The sequence below is a fragment of the Sarcophilus harrisii genome, chromosome 6, assembly GCF_902635505.1.
Source record: "Sarcophilus harrisii chromosome 6, mSarHar1.11, whole genome shotgun sequence".
Lineage (NCBI taxonomy): Eukaryota > Metazoa > Chordata > Mammalia > Dasyuromorphia > Dasyuridae > Sarcophilus > Sarcophilus harrisii.
In genome coordinates, this window is record NC_045431.1 from 236158339 (window position 1) to 236176942 (window position 18604).

The 18604-nt window shown below is 48.0% G+C and overlaps 1 protein-coding gene and 1 non-coding gene across 5 annotated transcripts in view; both read right to left on the reverse strand.

The window, feature by feature from the left end:
- The window catches only part of NAP1L4 (nucleosome assembly protein 1 like 4), a 28522-nt gene that overhangs the window by 4416 nt on the left and 5502 nt on the right, over positions 1-18604 (reverse strand). For 2 of the 4 annotated variants that reach the window (XM_031942544.1, XM_031942545.1), the window contains exons 2-15: positions 17730-17761; positions 16687-16739; positions 15469-15568; positions 14962-15103; positions 14734-14820; positions 12991-13119; positions 11324-11395; positions 8829-8968; positions 7657-7802; positions 4782-4804; positions 4215-4334; positions 2048-2077; positions 1772-1828; positions 13-47 (exon numbers count right to left, since the gene is read on the reverse strand). In XM_031942544.1, coding sequence (XP_031798404.1) covers positions 42-47; positions 1772-1828; positions 2048-2077; positions 4215-4334; positions 4782-4804; positions 7657-7802; positions 8829-8968; positions 11324-11395; positions 12991-13119; positions 14734-14820; positions 14962-15103; positions 15469-15568; positions 16687-16739; positions 17730-17743 — 1119 coding nt within the window. In that variant the 5' untranslated portion in view covers positions 17744-17761 and the 3' untranslated portion in view covers positions 13-41. The remainder of the gene's footprint in view (positions 1-12; positions 48-1771; positions 1829-2047; positions 2078-4214; positions 4335-4781; positions 4805-7656; positions 7803-8828; positions 8969-11323; positions 11396-12990; positions 13120-14733; positions 14821-14961; positions 15104-15468; positions 15569-16686; positions 16740-17729; positions 17762-18604) is intronic. The other 2 variants (XM_031942543.1, XM_031942546.1) reach the window with 2 other exon arrangements.
- LOC111719585 lies at positions 14078-14203 on the reverse strand. Its single transcript, XR_002769669.1, has one exon. It is a non-coding gene; the product is annotated as a small nucleolar RNA SNORA54 (small nucleolar RNA).

The following is an 18604-nucleotide window of genomic DNA, read 5'->3' on the forward strand; positions in this document are numbered from 1 at the left end:
ATTCCACCTTACCTATGATATGAATGATAAACAGACAAAAATTACACCTAAATGGGGAAAAAAAAATTGAAAGGAACCGTCAGCATGAAAGACAATGAAATGTGCAAAATCATACAGGAGGAAAACAACCACAATTTCTCTGCAAATCCTCCGCCTCGGCGGGGCCACTCCAACACACAGACCCTTTTATCACCGAATTCTCGTCTCTCAGAGAACATCGTCTGACCCGAAACTAGGCTGGCCTCGGCTTTTGCTTCTAAGCGAAACCTTTTCCCAACAACCTGGGCCTCCCCTCATGAGCATGGCTATCAAGGGTTAAAAATCCACGCACACTGGGTAGCGCACTAACTACTTCGAGCTCTTCTGAGGCTACAGAACTTCTCTGGACCCGTCCCTTGGGAGAAGATTGCTGGCAAAGGGCCATCTTTACTATATCGTGAACCAAAAACCCCGTTCTTTTCTGGTCAGGGTGAATCCTTGCCCTCCCTGCCTGCTGCTGTGCAGGCTCTCCTTCCTGTCATCCCTGCCTTCCCAAGGAAGGCAGTCCTTGGGAACCTGGTACTGGGGGGGAGGGAGCTCTTTTAGAAGATAAGACTGGGAGCAGGGGAAGAACAAGGAGGGGGTGGAGGGATGCTGAGCAAACACCAAGGACCTGTGGGTGACAGACTGACGAGCAGGATTCTGGGTGTGGAGAGAGAACCAAGCCCAAGAGTGGGACTGACTGAAAAACCATGGATTTGACTCCATTTTGTAAAAATAAGCCCTATGGCCCCGAGCTCTGCCAGCAGGGTAGACAAAGCTAACGTGGAGATCCAGCAACTTCAAACAACCCGGGATGGCTTCTGACACTAAGGTCGACGTCCCCTCTGTTGGGAAAATGGACAATGACCTGCCGCTCTGCAAGGCCCCGGCCTCGTTTCCCCCTTTAAATGGTGAGCATTTAGCACATGCCAGGGATTCGACCAATAGGAGCTTAACTGCCTGATGGCTCATTCTGAAAGATGAGCATTTCTATTTGCCTCCTGGAGAACTATTCATGGCCAAAAAACGTCCCAGATCCCCAATCCCTGGCCTTCCAATTTAAGCCCTATCCCCACCCCCAGGGCCTCAGCTTCTGAGAATGCAGGATGGGTTGATGGTTAAAATTCCAAGTTCAGATATTAACTACTCAGTACTTTCTTTCACGTGTGTGTGTGGGGGAGGGGGCGGAATATGATGAAGGTTAAACACCCCCCCACCGCCCCCCAGTGTCAGGGCATGCAGATTTCACTGCCCATATATGACTGTTGCCAGGCAGGCGCCAAGTTAGTTAATTTCATGCCAGAGAACAAGAAATACTATTTATTTATATGTTGGCCCAAGAACTGCCAGTGAGGAAGAGGATGGGACTAAGGTGGAAAATACATATGACAGCCTTACAGATTCAACTAGGAAAATCCAAGTCTTGCCAAAACGAATAATCATTTCTAAATTTCTTGTTCCAAGTGCCCTGTTTTCATTAAACACTGGAGTCCTCCTATTTAAAACTACGCAATTCCTAAAAATGTTATTTAGGTTCAACTTTCCCCAAACATTGGACAAGGAACAAAAGCCCAAACTTGGCCTTACAACCCCAGGGGGTGCTAATGATCTTGCTCCCCAACGTAGCCATGAGGCCTGGGGATGGGGGAGCTCTCAAGCCCACAGACTGCACCCTAGAATCCTCTTGGGGAAAATGTCCCCGTCACCACTCCCCCTCCCTCACCGGGTTTGGCTTCATTCCCACACTGACCTTGGGGTCATTCTCCGCCTCCTCGTCTTCCTCTCCCTCTTCTTCCCCCTCCAGCTCCTGCAGTCACAAAAATGACAAGTCACCAGGGGAACGCTGTCGACCGGCCCCCCCACTACTGCACCCCAAGTCCGCATTCACAGACTGACCCAGCAAGTTCAAATGGGAAGACCCAGGGATCTCCTGACTGCTGGTGCAGGCCAAAGCCTGGTTCCCCCAAACAAACCCCTCACCCCAAGATAACCCAGAGCACCAGGGGGGCTCATTCCCTTTTCTTACCTCTTCTTCCCCTTCCTCGCCTTCTTCAAACTGAAAAATGGAAACACAGGTTTAGATTTCTACAGAACAGCAATCGTGTTACTAAGTGCCCCCCTGCCCACCGGGCACCATCCTGGGGCTGGCAGAGGCCAAGCTCCCCCGGCTGTCGTGGGTCCCTGCTGGTCTAGTCTAAGGGGCCCTGCCAGCCCGGGGAGGGAGTTTTACAGATGAGTGACTTCCCTGCCTGGCCAGGGGAGAGGCAACCGCTGCTTCTGGGACTCTCAGGCAGAAATCTTTGCAGTGACCAAGTCAAGTCTTTGGCCCCAATTTCGGCTCTCAGGGGCCATACTGGGTGGTGAGCCAAGGAAGCCCTCCAAGAGGGGAGCGCCTCCTCCCAATGCAAGCAGCCCCTTCTCTGCAGCCCAGAATGCCGAGATGCGAAGCCTCGCCCACTTGGAGGTGCCTCACTGGGAACACACAACAAACCCTGCACTCTGGTGCAGACGCTTCTGGTACGCCCTGGCTGCGTGCCAGTGGTGTGGATGTGCACACTGCACACACACACACACACACACATGTACTCATACATTCCACACATGCACACACTCATTCACACACATGCACATGCACTCATATAACACACACAATTTCTTGGAGAAATCAAATGCAATTTTGTCCTTGATATCCATCCTCAAATAATGACATGTTCCAGGACATTGGAAGGTCAACCCTTCTGGGGCCTTAAATGTTCTAAGGTTTTAAGGAGAGCGCCAGAGCTGCCCTTGGTCCAAAGGCCACCCTGATCCAGCAGGGACGGCTTCCAACAAGTGGGAGTCCCACCCTCTCCTTAAAGACTCAGCTGTCACCTCCAGGAAGCCTTCCCCAGTGCTTACTGAGTCCACATACTTTACCAGAACCCCGCCATCTTGTCAGCATTCTACTTCCTACCCTTCATCCTCCTTCCCCCTGACTAGGACTAGAGGCTCCATGAAGGAAGGCACCAGAGTCTTAGGTATACCTGAAATGCCCTCAGTGCCCAGCCCACGGCTCTGCCCATAAGAGACTCAAACCAGCAGACAGTCTGGGTCCCTCGTGTTGGGTGGACGACATGAGGGAGGCCTTTAAAAAGCAGCCGGGCAATCCCAGGTCTTCCCAAGATGGGACAGCGTGGTGTGATGGGACAGTGTGGTGCGATGGGTTCGACCCAGGGAAACTGGACACAAGTGGCCGTTCTTCCACCTCCATGATCTGGAGTTAATCATTTAATCTTTGGGCCACGACGCCTTCATCTGTAAAAAAGGGGTCTCGGTCTCCAAGGGTCTTTCCAAGACAATGAAAGAGGGAATCTTAATGGGAATCACCCAACGGAAGGGAAATTGGGTTCAAAAGCCAAGGTAGACCAAGGCTCCACGGGTAACTATGCATGGATGAAGTGCAGGTGTGAGCAGCCCAAATGGTTCCTCTTAAGAATAGGGGGAAGGGGCAGCTGAATGGCGCAGTGGATAGCGCACTGGCCCTAAAGTCAGGAGGACTTGGACTTGAGTTCAAATCTGGTCTCAGACACTTAACACTTCCTATCTGTGTGATTCTGGGCAAGTCCCTTAGCCCCGATTGCCTCAGCAAAAAAAAAAAAAAGGAAAAAAAGAAATTAGAGGGGAAATGCAAATGCCGCCAACTTGGCTTTGGAACACATAATCATACTGCCCGCACTGGGGTCTGAGTGCCAGGGGAGCGCCTGGGCCTGGGCAAGCTTCTGGCAGTTTCTTTGTGTAAGAATTCATTCCTAGGGAACCTAGAGATTCCCACGGGTATCTCAGAACACAAAGAGGACTCAGAGAAGACACCAGAAAAAAGAAGCCATCTTTAGCCTCCCTTCCATTTTTCACCAGGAAACCAGGCAAAACAGTTTTGCCAGATGTTTGTCCAAAGGAAAGCAAAACTAATGATGCTCTCGCCAATCTTACCCCAAATGAAATCCCTCTAAGTACGGGGGGAACCTCATCTGAGTGAAGAGGCAGACGTGATTTCTACTCCCAGTTCTTAGTCATTTAAATAAGCTTTCCAGGCCTCAGTTTACTCCTCTATAAACAGGCCCTTTTCCAGCCTCAGCCCCTCAATTCTGGACCTTGGCAGCTGCTCACAAGCACACAGACAACAGTAGTATCACCAACAAGATCGATATACATACATTATCATCATCCTCTATGGCTTCCCCAGTAAAATAAAGGACGGCCCGTGGAACTATTCTTTCACGGAAGAAGTGCCCGATTTCAAAATCTGAAGCTAATGTGAATTCTGAATCTTCATCCTGTGGGGGGAAAATTTACATATTGTTAAGGATGCGTGATTTCCTATTTTGAATGAAAAACCAAGACACACACTATGACTAGCAGCTTCTTAGGAACAGAGGCCCATCTGCTTTGGCCCCAGGTGCCAGCTCTGGGAACCGGAGCAACACTGTGATCCAGGACATTTGGGACATTTGATTTTACAATATTTACCTCAGATATGGGAAGTTCCTTCAAGGCTATTTAAAGCCAAGTCAGGAGTAGCAGCGGAGCGCACTGGCTCCTGGTCCTGCGCCTCTAGGGCACAGGCAGTCGCCGTGACTCCCATGGGGGGAAGCACAGCACCAAATCTAGGGTTAGCATGAGGTACTGATCCATTATAAAATAGTATCAGGACTTAACATAGAATCTAAGTCTAAGGAAACAGCAATTTGAGAATAAATGATGCTTTGAAACATGACTCTTACCAGTGATTCTCCATCCCCAGATACTAGAAAAAGAAAGAAAAAATTCTATTAGTCATTAAACACAGCAGGCCATGCCCCCATCCCAGCTGACTTAATGAGGAAAGAGAACATTTCACAACTCTAATCCATTTAATGACTTTTTCCCTACTGGAAATTACCACATTTTAAATCTTCATGAATCCAATGATTTCTGGGGCATGACAGAGCAATCCCTAATACAGCAAAGCTAGTCTGTTTTCCACCCCCCACCCCCATACTCTCCAAGGAATGGATCTGGACTTGATTTGGCCAGAAAATCATTCCCGGGCTGTGACCAGCTCTTAGTGTGTCCAGATAGGGCAGGGTGCAAGCAGGCCACGCTGCCTGGTACCCTCCCGACAGGCTCACTCAAAAACAAGGGAGCAGGAAGCATCCTTTCCTGAGCCCTGCAGTGACACCAGGAATGGGTGAACCAGCCAAGTAGTATCTCGGGGACCAACGTAGCCCCTAGTCATCCTGGAAGCAGAAACTAGAAGTCAATGAGACCCCAGGGAAGACTGGGGATGACCCTGAGGCTGGATCTCAGGCACACGCTGGCAATCTCCCCAATGAGAAGAGGGGCTGTCAGCCCCTGGCATGTTCCTCCCCGGGCCAGAACTCAGGAGATGAGACAAGATGAAGGCGACTGGGGAGAGGAGCTAGCTGGGAGCAGCAGAAGGTGTAGCCTGTGCCCTTCCCTGCTACGTCCTCTGGAAACAAGTGCCCCGGACGCAGCAGGAAGCACGTAATGCCCAGATGCAGAGTCAGCACCTACTGTCTCTACCTTGGAGCACTTCTCTGGAAGGGACTCAAAGCACAACAGGGAGGACAAATCAATTTCAAGAGGGAATCAGAAAGGCTTCTTGAGGAGGGAGGGCCTCAAAGCAGGGGCAAAGGAGGAGCAGCTGGTAGGCCAGAATCTGACTTGGGAGTAAATGAAGGAAGAGGGAGCCAGAAGGCAGCGGGCTTCCAAGGCCCAACTGAAGGGCACGGCCCTGGCTCCGAGTCTGAGGGATGACATCAGATACCTGGCAGCCACAGAAGATGAAGTGAATGGAGGCTGTGAGCAAGGGGAGGGTCCCAGAGAGGAACGAAGGGGTGGAGCTGAGAGGGGACAAGAAGATAGAGGGACATGACTTGGGACCTAGAGCTTGGGCTTAATAAATACTCCAGAGCTTTGGAATAGAGCAAAGAATCCTGGATCAGCTGGACGTCTAGACAAGTCAAATCCTACGGGGAATAAATCCCCCTTGATCTGTGCAGGATCCTAACAAAGCAAACCTTCTCTGAGCCCATCTGTAAAACAGGGACCCAAAGATCACCATGTCCTAAGACAGGCCCCCAGGGGTGTCTCATCCGGCTCACCTGCCCAAGGTTCCCCTCAAACATCTGCACTAAGCGCAAGCACTCGACCACAGGGAGCCAAGGACAAGGCAAGCCCTCCCCAGAGTGCTCCTGCTGCCGGGCGTCAGCACCCTTTAAATCCCAACTATGTGATTTTAAATCACAAGTGAAACTTCTGGCCAGGGGCCTCCGGGACTCGGACAGCAGAATCAGGAATCCAAACTGTTTCATCTCTGGGACTCCCATGGATCATATGTTGGAAAGATCTGGTTGGTGTGGCACTGAAAAGCGCCCCCCTCCTCTCCTCCCCCCGACTGGGCCTGGGATGATCTGGGGGCTCGGCACTCATGGCATCCAAAGGAGGTTCTCCCCAAACAAGCGTTTTGTTGTCTTTCCCATTAGAAAGGTGGCTCATGACAGAAAATGCCATATACTGGGAAAGAGCTACGCGGTCTGCACACAGGTCGGAGCAGACCATTTTCACTTTTGTGTGGTTTTCCTCCTTTTGTTCTGATTTTTCTTGCACAATACAACTAATAGGAAATGTTTACTGTAACTGCTGTCTTGGAGAGGAAGAGGGAGAAAAATTTCAGAACTCAAAACCTTAAAAAAAATGTTGAGCACTATCTTTACATGTAATTGGAAAAAAATGTTATTTATACACAAAAATAAAATCTATGTTCACTTCATTAGAAAGAAAAAAACAAAAGATGGCTCCTTGATGGCAGGATGGTCTAGCTCAGGCCCTTGATTCAGAAACTGACAAATGCTTTAGTCATCCATTCTTTCATTCTCTCCTTGGTGAGGTTACCCCTTCAGAGCTCTACAAGAACTCCCATGACATTGAAAAAGGGCCCTTTTCCAAGCTAGTGACTGGTTTAAGGTTTATACTGCCAGGGCATCCTAAAACTGCTCACCAAGGGCTAATTTTTTTCTTTCTTTTTTTAAAAAAAAAAGTAGGACTACTTAAAAAACCTGACAGACATGCTGCAAAGAGCAAGAGAAGCTCAATCTCAGGTGGCAGCTGGGAAAGAACTTCAGAGCCCTGTTAACCGAAGTACAGCAGGGCTGGGGTGGACACTGGCTCTGAAGGAGGTGCAGCCACGCTGTTTCTAGAGCCACAAAAATTAACTTAGATGAAAACAGTAGCTTTTCAATCTACTTTATGGGCAGTATATTTACAGTAAACAAAAGAGCACCTTTTCGATTATTAAACAGAAAAAAATGCCTTTGAAAGTGACCAGGTGGCCAAGGCCAACGTCTGCCTTTCAGGTCCACACTCGGGCCGAAGGCCTAATGAAGACTTAGTCCAATGTGGCCAAACAATCCACATATGTGTCGCTAGTAGCGCACACACAAACACAAACCCGCGACAACATGGATGAGCAAGGCGTTGGTCCAGAGTAGAAAGGCCACTCCTTCTAGCAAGCCCCCCCACTGGGACCAGACCCCACTTGTGGCAGAGAGGGCAGAGGGCAGATGCCAGGCCGCAGTGGGAGGTGGGGCAGCTTACCTTTGATGGGGCTGAAGAAGTTAAAGAACGAGTCATTGGGGACTTGCTTGGTGACTGTCCTCACGGTGCCTCGGCCCTTGTGCTTCTGCTTTTTCTTGATTGTCTTCACTGTCACATTCTTGCCTTTCTTCCACTCAATGGTGCACCTGGGGAGTAGGGCCGAGTCATGGGCCAAGCCCTCAGCTTCAGGGACTCCCTCCCCCGGCTCTAAAGCCAACCCAAAGCCCCCTGACTACACCCTTGGTGAGTGGTCACACTGCCCCCTATCCACAGGAGAGCAGGTCTTGGGGACCACCCATTGCATGAGAAGAATCAGCCACTGAATCTCTTTTCCAAAAAGCCACATTGCTCTTGGAAGGCTTGGGGGGATGATCTGCAGAGGCCAGGCGGGAGTGAAGTAGGAAGTCCCCAATCTTGGGCCCCAGGAATATGAGAGCAAGTGACCCAATCCCACAGCCTTAGGACAACACCACGGGGAGCCCTCCATTTGCCCTTAAAAGCCCCGTGTCTCACAGGGCAGGCTGACGCCACTGTGACTCCCCACCAGCAAGCAAGGAGAGGTGGGCTCTGCCTGAGTGGGAGGAGTCCTCACCCCCTCAGCACAGAGGTGAATTCTAGAGGAGATCATCTCTTCACTGCTGGCCCAAGCATTTCCATAAAAGCTTGGGAGTCGGACAGGGGGAGGCCTGTGGTGGCCCGGCCCCCGCCTCAGAGTTTTACCAGCATTTTCAGTAAGAGGAAAAAAGACCCAGAAGAAGATAAACCCTTCATATGGGACTCCAGGCCCTGCCCTGTCCCCAGTCCTGGTCCAGAAGGCCTTTCCTGCTCTCCTCTCAGAGACAGGATGGACCCCTAGACACTGAATCATTAGCAAGCCCCAGCCCAACCTGTGTCTACCCACATTTCCTCAACTGTAAAATGTGGACAACGAGATCCTGATTGTAAAGGGCTTGCCCTGGGTCCAGGCACACAGTAAGCACTTAATAAGAGCTTGCTTCCCTCCTTCTCTCCCCTTTGCCTCTGTGGGGGGCCCAATCCCACAGAAAGGAAGCTTCCAGAGAGCAGGGCCGGCCTCCACCTGCCTAGAGCCCAGCCCAGCATCTGCTGAACAGAGGGAAAGAATAAGCAGGCCAGAGAGGGAAGCCTGAGCCAGCCCCCAAGGTGCTTCTTACCCTTCACAGTCCACGATTTCAGGCCCTTCGAAGGAGAAAGGGTCCGTCGTATCTGGCTCTGATTTCATCTTGTAAGTCTTCGTCAGGACAGAGTTGGTGAAGTAGTCGTTGGGCTCAAAGTGGAACTCTAACGAGAAAGACTGGGAAGAGAACCCCGGGGAGTCAGCCCCAGAGCTAGGCTGAGGGCCCGCAAGGGAGCCCATCCTCCTCCCTCCAGGGGGTATCCCTCAGCCTCTCACTCACAAGCCAGCCCCCAGCCTCACCACCTATCTCGGTCACATCTCTCTAGCCACATCCATTCCAGAAGACTCTTCTACTCTGAGGAGTCAATGGAGAGGGCTTCCCCCTCCCCCCTCCCCGCTTGCACCAGGACAGGGTCAGCATACTCCTAGACCCGCCCAAAGTCAGGCCCTTCCCTTCCCTTCCCAGACAGAGCTCCTACTGACCGAATATTCCTTCCCTGCCAAATCTAAGCCTTGTTTTTAAAGCACCGGAAAAGCTCCTGAGTCCTGATGGACCCCTGGCATTGACAACTGTCAGCCTTTGGGCTGGCTCTACATACAGGGTGTCTAAAGGTTCTTAGTGTGGCTTTAGTAAAGCTTAATGGCTTTATTTTAACAACTTTAGTAGCTTAAAACTGCTCTCAAAATCTGGGGACACTTGTCCGTAGTGCAGTTTAAAACTCCTGGGTTCTCTTCCCCATGCAGGCTTTTCTTTCTGTGGCCTCCAAGATTACTAGTATAGGGTGCGGTATCTGGAAGTGCTGAAACCTTTTTCCTTTACTGCCATGTAAAATGGAACCATAAATAACACATGGTTTAAATAAATGCAAACATTCTGCAGCAAACTAAAAGCAATTTGGAATTGAGACCCTGCATATTCTCTAAACCCTGTGATGACACCCCAGAGGGAACAAAGACAGAAACAAGGAGTAGGTATGAAAATATTCACTGTAGGGACAGCTAGGTGGCGGACAGAGAGAGAGCACTGGCCCTGTAGTCAGGAGGACCTGAGTTCAAATCTGACCTCTTAACACAACGCTTCCTGGCTGAGGGACTCTGGGCAAGTCACTTAAACCTCAATTGCCTCAGCAAAAAATAAATGAATGAAATAAAATAAAATAAAAAATTTCACTGCAAAGCTTTGTGCTGTAGCAAAGAAACAGAAACTACAGGGTCTTTCAACTGGGGAAGGGATGACCAAATGAGCATCACATGCTACCAGAGGAGCCGATGCAGAAGGAAGAGAGAACAGAAGCACAAGAAGAATTGTCTAAAGATGAATATTTCGAAAGGCCGAAGAATGCAATGACAAACAGGAGAGCCGCGCGCCACTGACAAAGCCTCCGCCCCCGATCCTGGGTTCGAGAGGCCGGGACAGGGCTGCAGAATGAGACAGCCAGGTTCAGAGATGGCTGCGGGGTCCATCTGTCTGACTTGAATAAATCCGCTAGTTGGTTTGAGGAAGAGCTTTTATAGACAAAGAAGGGAAGGGGAAGGACAGGAGCAAACCATCAAGCAGTATGTTCAGGAACGCTCTGAAGTTCAGAGGGAGACAGACACGAAAGGCACCTGCTCAAAAGGTTAGATACTTTAAAAAGCTAGCTGTAAGATTTGGGCTTCATGTACAATTCTTTTTTCTCTTTGCATATGGAAAAATCACAACTGTTAAATTCAAAAACATTAAAAAAAACATTTTGCAGCATGATTAAGAGTGTGTGGAGCAGATTATAAAGCACATGATGGAAAGAAGGCAATTAAGAAAGGGACCACTAGATGGCGGCACCGTGGGCAGAGCACAGAGCCTAGAGTCAAAGGGCACCAGTGCAAATCCAGCCTTAGACCCCTCTTAGCTGGGCAAGCCTGGACAAGCCACTTCAGCCTGCGGGTCTCAGCTTCCTCATCTGTAAAATTAGAAGGAAATGGCCAAGTGCTCCAGGACCTTTGCCAATAAAACCCCAAATGGGATCATGAAGAGTCAGACCCGACTGAAAATCTGAATGAGAGACACCAGGAGAAGGTCTGGGGAAGTCAGAGAAGGGGGTCACAACCACCCTGCAGGGAGACTGTAGAAGGCTTGCTTCCCAGCCCCCCCACAGGCATTGCACTCCCAAACACCAAAATGACCACATGCAGCATCGGAAGCACAAATGCCGGCCCTTGCAGGGGCCGCCTTCTCCGCCTCCTGTGCCTTCCTCCCTTCTCCCAAGGGCACCAAAAGCCAAGCAGTGATTAGCTGCCCTGGTGACCTCAAGATGCAGTACCTGTCCCCTAATCTAAGACCAAACGTCCCCTGGTTGCCCATCCGGTCGTGCTGACCACACGAGAGGGAAGCATTTCCAAAGCCCCACAATCCTGAGCTCACATCTCCTCAGCAGATGCGCGCCCCAGACCTTCCAGACCAACATCCCTTGGCAGTCACCACGGGGGTCACTGCCCGCCCAGGAGTGGAGCCCAATCAGATCGCCAACAACAACTCAAGTTCTCAGTACTTACCATGGGCTGGCCAGGATCTGAAAACTTTACTTTAATATCCTGCAGGTGTTTCAGAATCGGTTCATCATATTCCTAGTCACAAAAAAAAAAAAAAAAAAAAAAAAAAAAAAAATTGGCGTACGTGGTAGAGAGAATCTGATGCTAGCAATGATTTTAGACAATCACAATTCCTGTTTCTTTCCCAAGGCAGGCATATGTGACATGGTTTGTAGGACAAATGACTATAGGATATACCATTGGGAATGCCATGGGATTTGAAATCTGCCAAATCTTGGCTGGGAACTCTGGGCCTACGATCCTCCCGGGCTCCAAGGCTTTTCTCCCTTCTCCAGCAGCTCCTGCCCTCACAGGTACATTCTACTGGGCAGGTTTATTGGGTCTCTGGAGCAGCCTCTACCAAACTCCAAATTCCCCAAAGTTCTCTGACCCGCATAAAGCAGGTGCTCAGATGGCAGGGGTGAAGTCACCTGGCTACCATTCATCGGAAAGACCCAACAACTGGAAAGCTTCCTAAGAGAAAGGTCACCCAAGGAGTGACTGAAGAAACAGGCGCACTATGCCTGAAGCAACTAAGCAAGTGTCATCCCCAGATGACCTGGGAACAGAGCATGGAAGTTGCAGAGACAAAGACAGGGTGCTATCAGGGAAGTCTAAGGAGATACAAGACAGCAGATGTCCCACAAAGGCCAAAACAGTCCTGGGGGGCTTTTGGAGACCCCTCTAACTCTGAATCCCATGCCTAAAGAGAATTCTGACATCTCTATCTGTTAAGCACCCTGCTAAACAACTAGATGTTAGAATTCTTAAAAGACGCTAAGTCATCTACCAATGGTCACCCGGCCTTCCAGAACTTAGCCCAGAGGTCATGCCTCCAAGTTCAAGGAGACCCCGACCGAGGCCCGTGGCTTATTGCTCTTCAGGAGAAGAGCCAGAGATGCATGATCCTCCCCTCAGGGCTCCCTGAGCAAAGCTGCTGACACGTTATGGTGACAGCTGCCACGGCAGACACAAACACCAGTAGACATTTCCCTACCATGGACCCCGCCCAGGCCGAGATGAGACAGCCCAGCTTAGTTTTTAGGGTCAAATTTTTTTTCTTGCAGAACAGTTCTCCAAAAATAATTCCGGAAGTCAAAAGGTGAAACTTGATTCTACTTTACTGAAGCCCTTACAGCAGCTGCCATTTTGGTTACAGAGAACAGAGTCAGCTTGTACTTAACCTCTCCAGACAGAGAGTAACAGTGAGGAATCCTTCTAGAAAGTGGCTGGCACTGGCCCAGTTCCCCAGTCACCAGCAGGACAGTGAGCCAGGCCAGAAGGATCCCACTCTGCTGCCCAACAGGGAGGAGGAAGACTAGGCAAAGCCTGAGGCCCATGGCCAGAGCCATGGCCCCTCCCATTAAGCCACTGTGCAGTCACACAAAGTTCAGTTAATCACAAGAACCAGCAAGTCTAGAACCCAAGGCCTCTCTCAGGGCCTTAATGCCGCATCTGGGCCAAACGGCTCCAATGAACAGCTTCCAAGGGGAATTCAGAAAAGAGCATCAGCCCAAAGACCAAGATGGCCTCTTCCAAAGCATCGCCGCCACAAATGAAGGGACCTGAACCCACACACTGCTGACTGCTGTTTTTAGCCCACGGCTGAATGACCCTAAGGTTTTTGTTACCTGCACTAACTCGCTCAGCATATCCACATTTCTAAAGATCGTAAACCAGAATTCCGGGATCCCTTTGGGGTTCGGCTCATCTGCAGAAGCTTCTTTCTCAGCTATCACCACTTTGCTCTTCAGGTCTCCCTAGAAGAAGAGGTGTTTAAAATGGAGAATTCAGTAAAACTAGCCAGTTAATCTCCAAAAACACGTAGTGACACAGCGGTGGCTCTCAGAGTCCCCAGGCTTTGGCATACACTTCAGGTACGGGCCAAGGCTGACCCCTATGCACATGGGATGGCTCCTGCCAGGTGGGCGCGAGGTGTGTTTGCGTACATGCACCCCCCCCCCCCCCCACAAATACACCAGCATCCTCTGGGGACCCTATGCCTAACCAAGTGTTACAAGCGGGAGGGAGGGAAGTTGATGGGGGGGCGGGAGGGAAGGAAGCCTGTAGTAGGCAGGACAAGTGGAGCACAACCCCTCTCCTAGCCGGCATCCCCCCCCCCCCCAATTAATTTGGGAGATCCTGAAAGACAGGGGCTGCCTTTGTTCTTGTAACTGTAACCCATCAGCCCAGGCGCGGATGCATCCTTCATGTCTCTCTACCAAGGTTTGTACTTTTAAGGGAACTGAGAAGAGATACAACTTCCCAAATGTGAAAATACAGGGATCAAGAAGCCCAAACAGCTCCACATGGACCATGCTGTCTCTCCTACGCCCACAATTAGGATTCTACAGATGCTCTTTTCACTATGAAGATGACGAATGATATAAATGAAAATGGCAAAAGATAACTCAGACTGAATGCAAAGCGCAGTATTTGTTTCAAAGAATGATGCTGGAATACTTCTGCACAGAGATCACAGGAAAAGATGACACTTGGTAGTAACAGTTATTCTACAAATAAATTCAATGGGACTTTGTTTTGTCAGGGGTAAAATGGAGTAGGGGGAAGATTATTGGGAGAGAAATACAAAAAATAAAGGATTAAGATATGAATCTAAGGTAACCATCAAACCACAGCAAACACCCAGCATTGTCAGAGCTCATTCTGCCAAAGATCAAACAAACACTCTCAGAAGTCAACACGAGCATAATTAAAAGCTGTCCCCCAAAGGACAACACAGAGAGACACATGTCAATCTGGATGAACTCTGGGCTGTTACTGTAGCACTGGAATGGAACCCATCATCAGAAAATGACTGTCGACAGGTTACGAACAGTGCAAAGAGCGACTGCCATGATGGAGTTTTTCTACATTAACTAACAAAAGAAGTCCCTGATCCTTTCCATCACATAGCCTCTCATTTTATAGCAGGCTGGTGAGAAAGCCGTTTCAAATGCCTTTCACTCAACCACAAGACTCCCTTTCTTTCCAAATACCGCCGAAGTCCAATGTCCATCAAGTCTCCTCAAATCAGCACTTCCAAGTTTCAACCCCTTTGTTGGAAGTTCTCTGTATCGTTTCTTATCTCTAATTCATTCCTACTTTTCTCACATCCCCAGCCATCTTTCTTTCCAGCTATTTTCTTTTTGGTTACTTTGCTTCAAGGGTTTGTCTTTTAATTTTTGCATGTGCTACTAATTTATACATTTTGCTATTTCTAGCAAATCTTGCCTAAAAATTATTTACCCCCCCAAACCCAAGCATTTTCTTTCTGCATTAGGGGAGAAAACTAATAAATGATGAGAAAAAACAAGATTGGAATCTAATTGTGTGAAAAACAGGGCCAAAAACTTCCAGGAATTCTCACTTACGGCCAATTTCTCCTCCTCCTCATTCTCACTGGGCCATTCTGATTCTGCATCTGTAGGTTCGACATCGCCGGTGACAAAATCCCGTCTCTGCAGAAGGAAGTCTTATTAGAATGAAGAAAAACTGTAGACTTATTTTGTAGATTACACATAACAAGTTCTGTCCTCTAAGTCCCAAAGTTTTGAGATAGCAAAAAAGGCACCGATGATTCACTGGCAAAAGGGCCCTACCTTGTCGAAGAGAGGCTGGTAAAGGGCTGCATATTTTCGCTCCAAATCATGCACTTCCTCGTAGAACTTTGCCTCAATGTGGGCACACTTCACCTGAAGCTGTTTCAAAGCATCGATGCGTCTTTTGACCGCTTTGGGTAAACTGACAACAAAGATCAGGAAAGGGAGGCCGTTACAATTACCCAAGCAGTTGTCCAAAAGTCTTTAGCAGGGCTCTCTTCCCACAAACACTCTCCCTAGGGCCTGCACATCAGTGCGGCAAGACTCAATAAGACCTGTGAAGTCAGTGAGGTGGTCCTCTGACCTTCTGTACATTCCACTAAAAATTCTAGAGTTTTATTCCATCTCATGATGGAGCAAAAAAAGAGATAGTATATAATTAAAAAAAAAAAAAATTCCCCCATACTACTTCTGCTCAATCACAGTAAAAGTCTCCTCTTTTGTGAGCACTCTCCCCTTTCACCTTAAACTGCAGGCTGCTTGTAAGAGGCGGTCCCCAGTACTCACGTTTCAATGTAGCTTGAAGGTGTATGGGACACATTCTCAAGTCGCTCCTGAAGAGCTGCCAGCACTTGTGGATTCTGCATCACCTGGTCTGTGAGTTTTTCTACGAAAAAGAATGCAGTGGTTTAAATCGTATTACCAGAGGGTCTGAGAGTCACAGCTTACAAGCTCCAGAGGGCTGCGTGAAGACGATCCCTACTAAAAAGGTATGACCCCCAGAATTCAAATTAAAAAAAAAAAAAAAAACAACTTAATTTTTAGAAAAACACAGCCCCGAGTCTGCATGAAGGGACCTTCATCCAAAAGCCAGCGTCTGAAGAATCACTCAGCTTCCCTCGGGTGGAAAAGAACCAGAAACTGGATGTGGCAAAGAGTGTGGCACTTGAGCAATCCTCCAAGGAGGAGAAGCGCATTGCTTTTCAAGGCAGAGCCCGAGACTTTCTGTTCTCAATTGTAACTCTTTAATCTGACCATAGAGAACATGAGAGTCCCATGAAGTTTGGGCAGAAAAGCAAGATAAAAATACACTAGTAACCAATCTGAATTAAAATGTTGCACTCTCTCGGCTCAATGGATTTCTTTGGCCAATGGAATGATCCCTCAAACTTAGGTCAGGGACAAAAGGGAGGGGATGTGAGGGAGAACTGCTACTTCCGAAGGTAACCCAAGTCATTCGTCCTTCAGCATTTTACAAGGAGTCCCAATATATGGCCCTTCTCCTTACATTGTTATTTATCCTCACAGAAAATAAGGAAAGGGATAACAAAATGGAGTTGTTTTAAACCATCATCCCTAGGCTTACTTAAAAAAAAAAAAGTGAGAATTACAGGTTAGACAGATACTCAACAAGCATCACCTCCCCACCTAACCAGGGAACACAGAGCTGGAATGGCTGCAAACACCAATGCAGAGCTGACGCTTAGTATGAAGGAGAAGCTCACTAGACAAGAAGCTCTGTGGGGCAGGGACCTTCATTTGGGGTGTAGAAGAGAAGCAAAAGTTGAGTACTTTAAAACAAGGCCTAACTTTCCATATCAGTACCAATCACTGTAAAACTCTTACTAAATGCTATTCTTATTATACTGAATCTCGTATAAAAATGGATGAATAAAAACTTGTAAACGTTCACTGAAACTACACACATAAAATTCCTTCAATATTTGAAACTTTTGATCCCCAGTTCTCACACCCCTAAGTATTAGCCCTTCAGTATAACCTTACCTTTGTCAGTTTTAGCAGTTTCAAAGGAATCTGAAGGAACATCTTCTGAATTACTAAAAAATATTTTAAAAATTAAAATTTAAAGGAAAGCTCCATTATAATAGGAAAAATTAAAAACCCTAACCAAAGTGGATTTTTAAAAACCATAAGAAATTGTACCATAATAACAGATTGCGGTATGAAGTGCCTTAAGTTGGGGAAGGTACACGATTTGTTGGAACACTCTATTTTGAAAATATTCTTTTTCCAACTTTGGTCAAAGCTTCCAAAAACCAGACATTCTTGTGTCCCCTGATCCCACCCAAGCTGCCATAGCCTCATCATTTTACATAATCCTGGTGGAAAGTCAAAAACAAATGAAAAGCACCTGGAACAGTTCCAACAATGACTATGTTAAACGTTAAGTTAAAGGAAAGTCATTCTAATGGGATTTTCGTTCTTTTAAAAATAGCAGAACAGGCCCTTAAAAAATTTACAAGACTCTCAGGGACTTATTGAAAACACCACCACATACCATATCTACCACAAAATAGAGCTCCACACTGACCTTCTGCCAAGATGTTTTTCATTTGACCCCCCTAAACCCTGAGTTAGGTAGTGTTATTCCCACTAGACAGATTAAGGAAACTGAGGCTCAGACAGAGTGGCTCATCCAGGCATCCAGCAAATGAGAGCCAGAGGCAGGATTCAAACACTTCCTGATTCTAAGCCCAGTTTTCTTTATGTCTCTCTGTGCCTCAGTCTGGCTGTGTCTCCTTTCCACGTCTTGGGCCACCTAGCAGTCTCTTGGCCTAGGGTAAACCCAACAAAGGACAAAGGCTTTTTTAGACAAAGTCCTTGGTAGGGTATTCAAAAGAATGAGGGCATCTTCTGAACCCGAAGAGCTTGAGAACAACTGAGATGTTTTCATCTTTTCTGGTTTTCTTTGTCCCCAGACAGAATGCCTGCTACAGCGGCACCTGTTGAAACAGGACCTGAGACATACTGACTCCATTAGCTCTATTTTGGAATTCCACTGAGAAAATACCTTGGTCCAGACTTACCTGTTATCTGCCATCTGAAGGATTTTATCCACCTACAAGTTAAAACCAATAATTAGTTCTCCCAAGTGATGCTCTCAGGTGGGCGCACATGCACATACACACGCACTCATTCCAGGCTGGAAGGCGCTTTAAAGTCTCATCTACTCAACCAAGTCATTCATACTCCCAGAGGGCTTCATCAATAACAGGCCCAACAAGGAGTCACAACCAACTTTTGCTTTCAGCCCTCCACTGCCTCCACAGGGGGCTCAGGCCATTTCTGAGGCCAGCAGGCCTATCCTTCAGCTATCCCTCTGTACAGCCCTGACCCCACTCTGGCTCTCTGGGATCAAAGGACAAGCCTAATCTTCTTCACCCAGATGGCAGCTACAGGGGAACCCCCTGAAGTCTTTTCCAGAATAAACATGCTCAGCTTAAGGCCTCACGACAGGGCCTTGAGGCCCTTATCTCGCTTTCCTGCTTTCCTCTGGAGGTTTATCTAACTCATTCCCCCATTACCCATCCAAACTGCCTTCTACAAAGGCAGCAACATTAGTTACTAGTTAGTCCCTACTCCCACCCCACCCCAGTCTTTTTTAGACAAATTTCTCTTTAGCTCTGCCTGCCCCTTTCTACTTTATGCTTGAGAAGTTTGAGTTTTTTTTTTTTAAACTGAAATGTAAGATTTCCCACTTATTGCCATCATATTTGGTCTTGTTTGACTCGGCCTGATGTTTTAGTCGGCTGAGATTTTTTTTGGATTGACTGTCATCCAGTATTTACTGTTCCTCCCAGCTTTGCAACATCTGCAAATTTGATAAGCACATCATTTATTCCTTTATTCATGTCACTGACAAAAAAGGTTCCAAAGTACAAATCCTTGAGAAACCCACTGA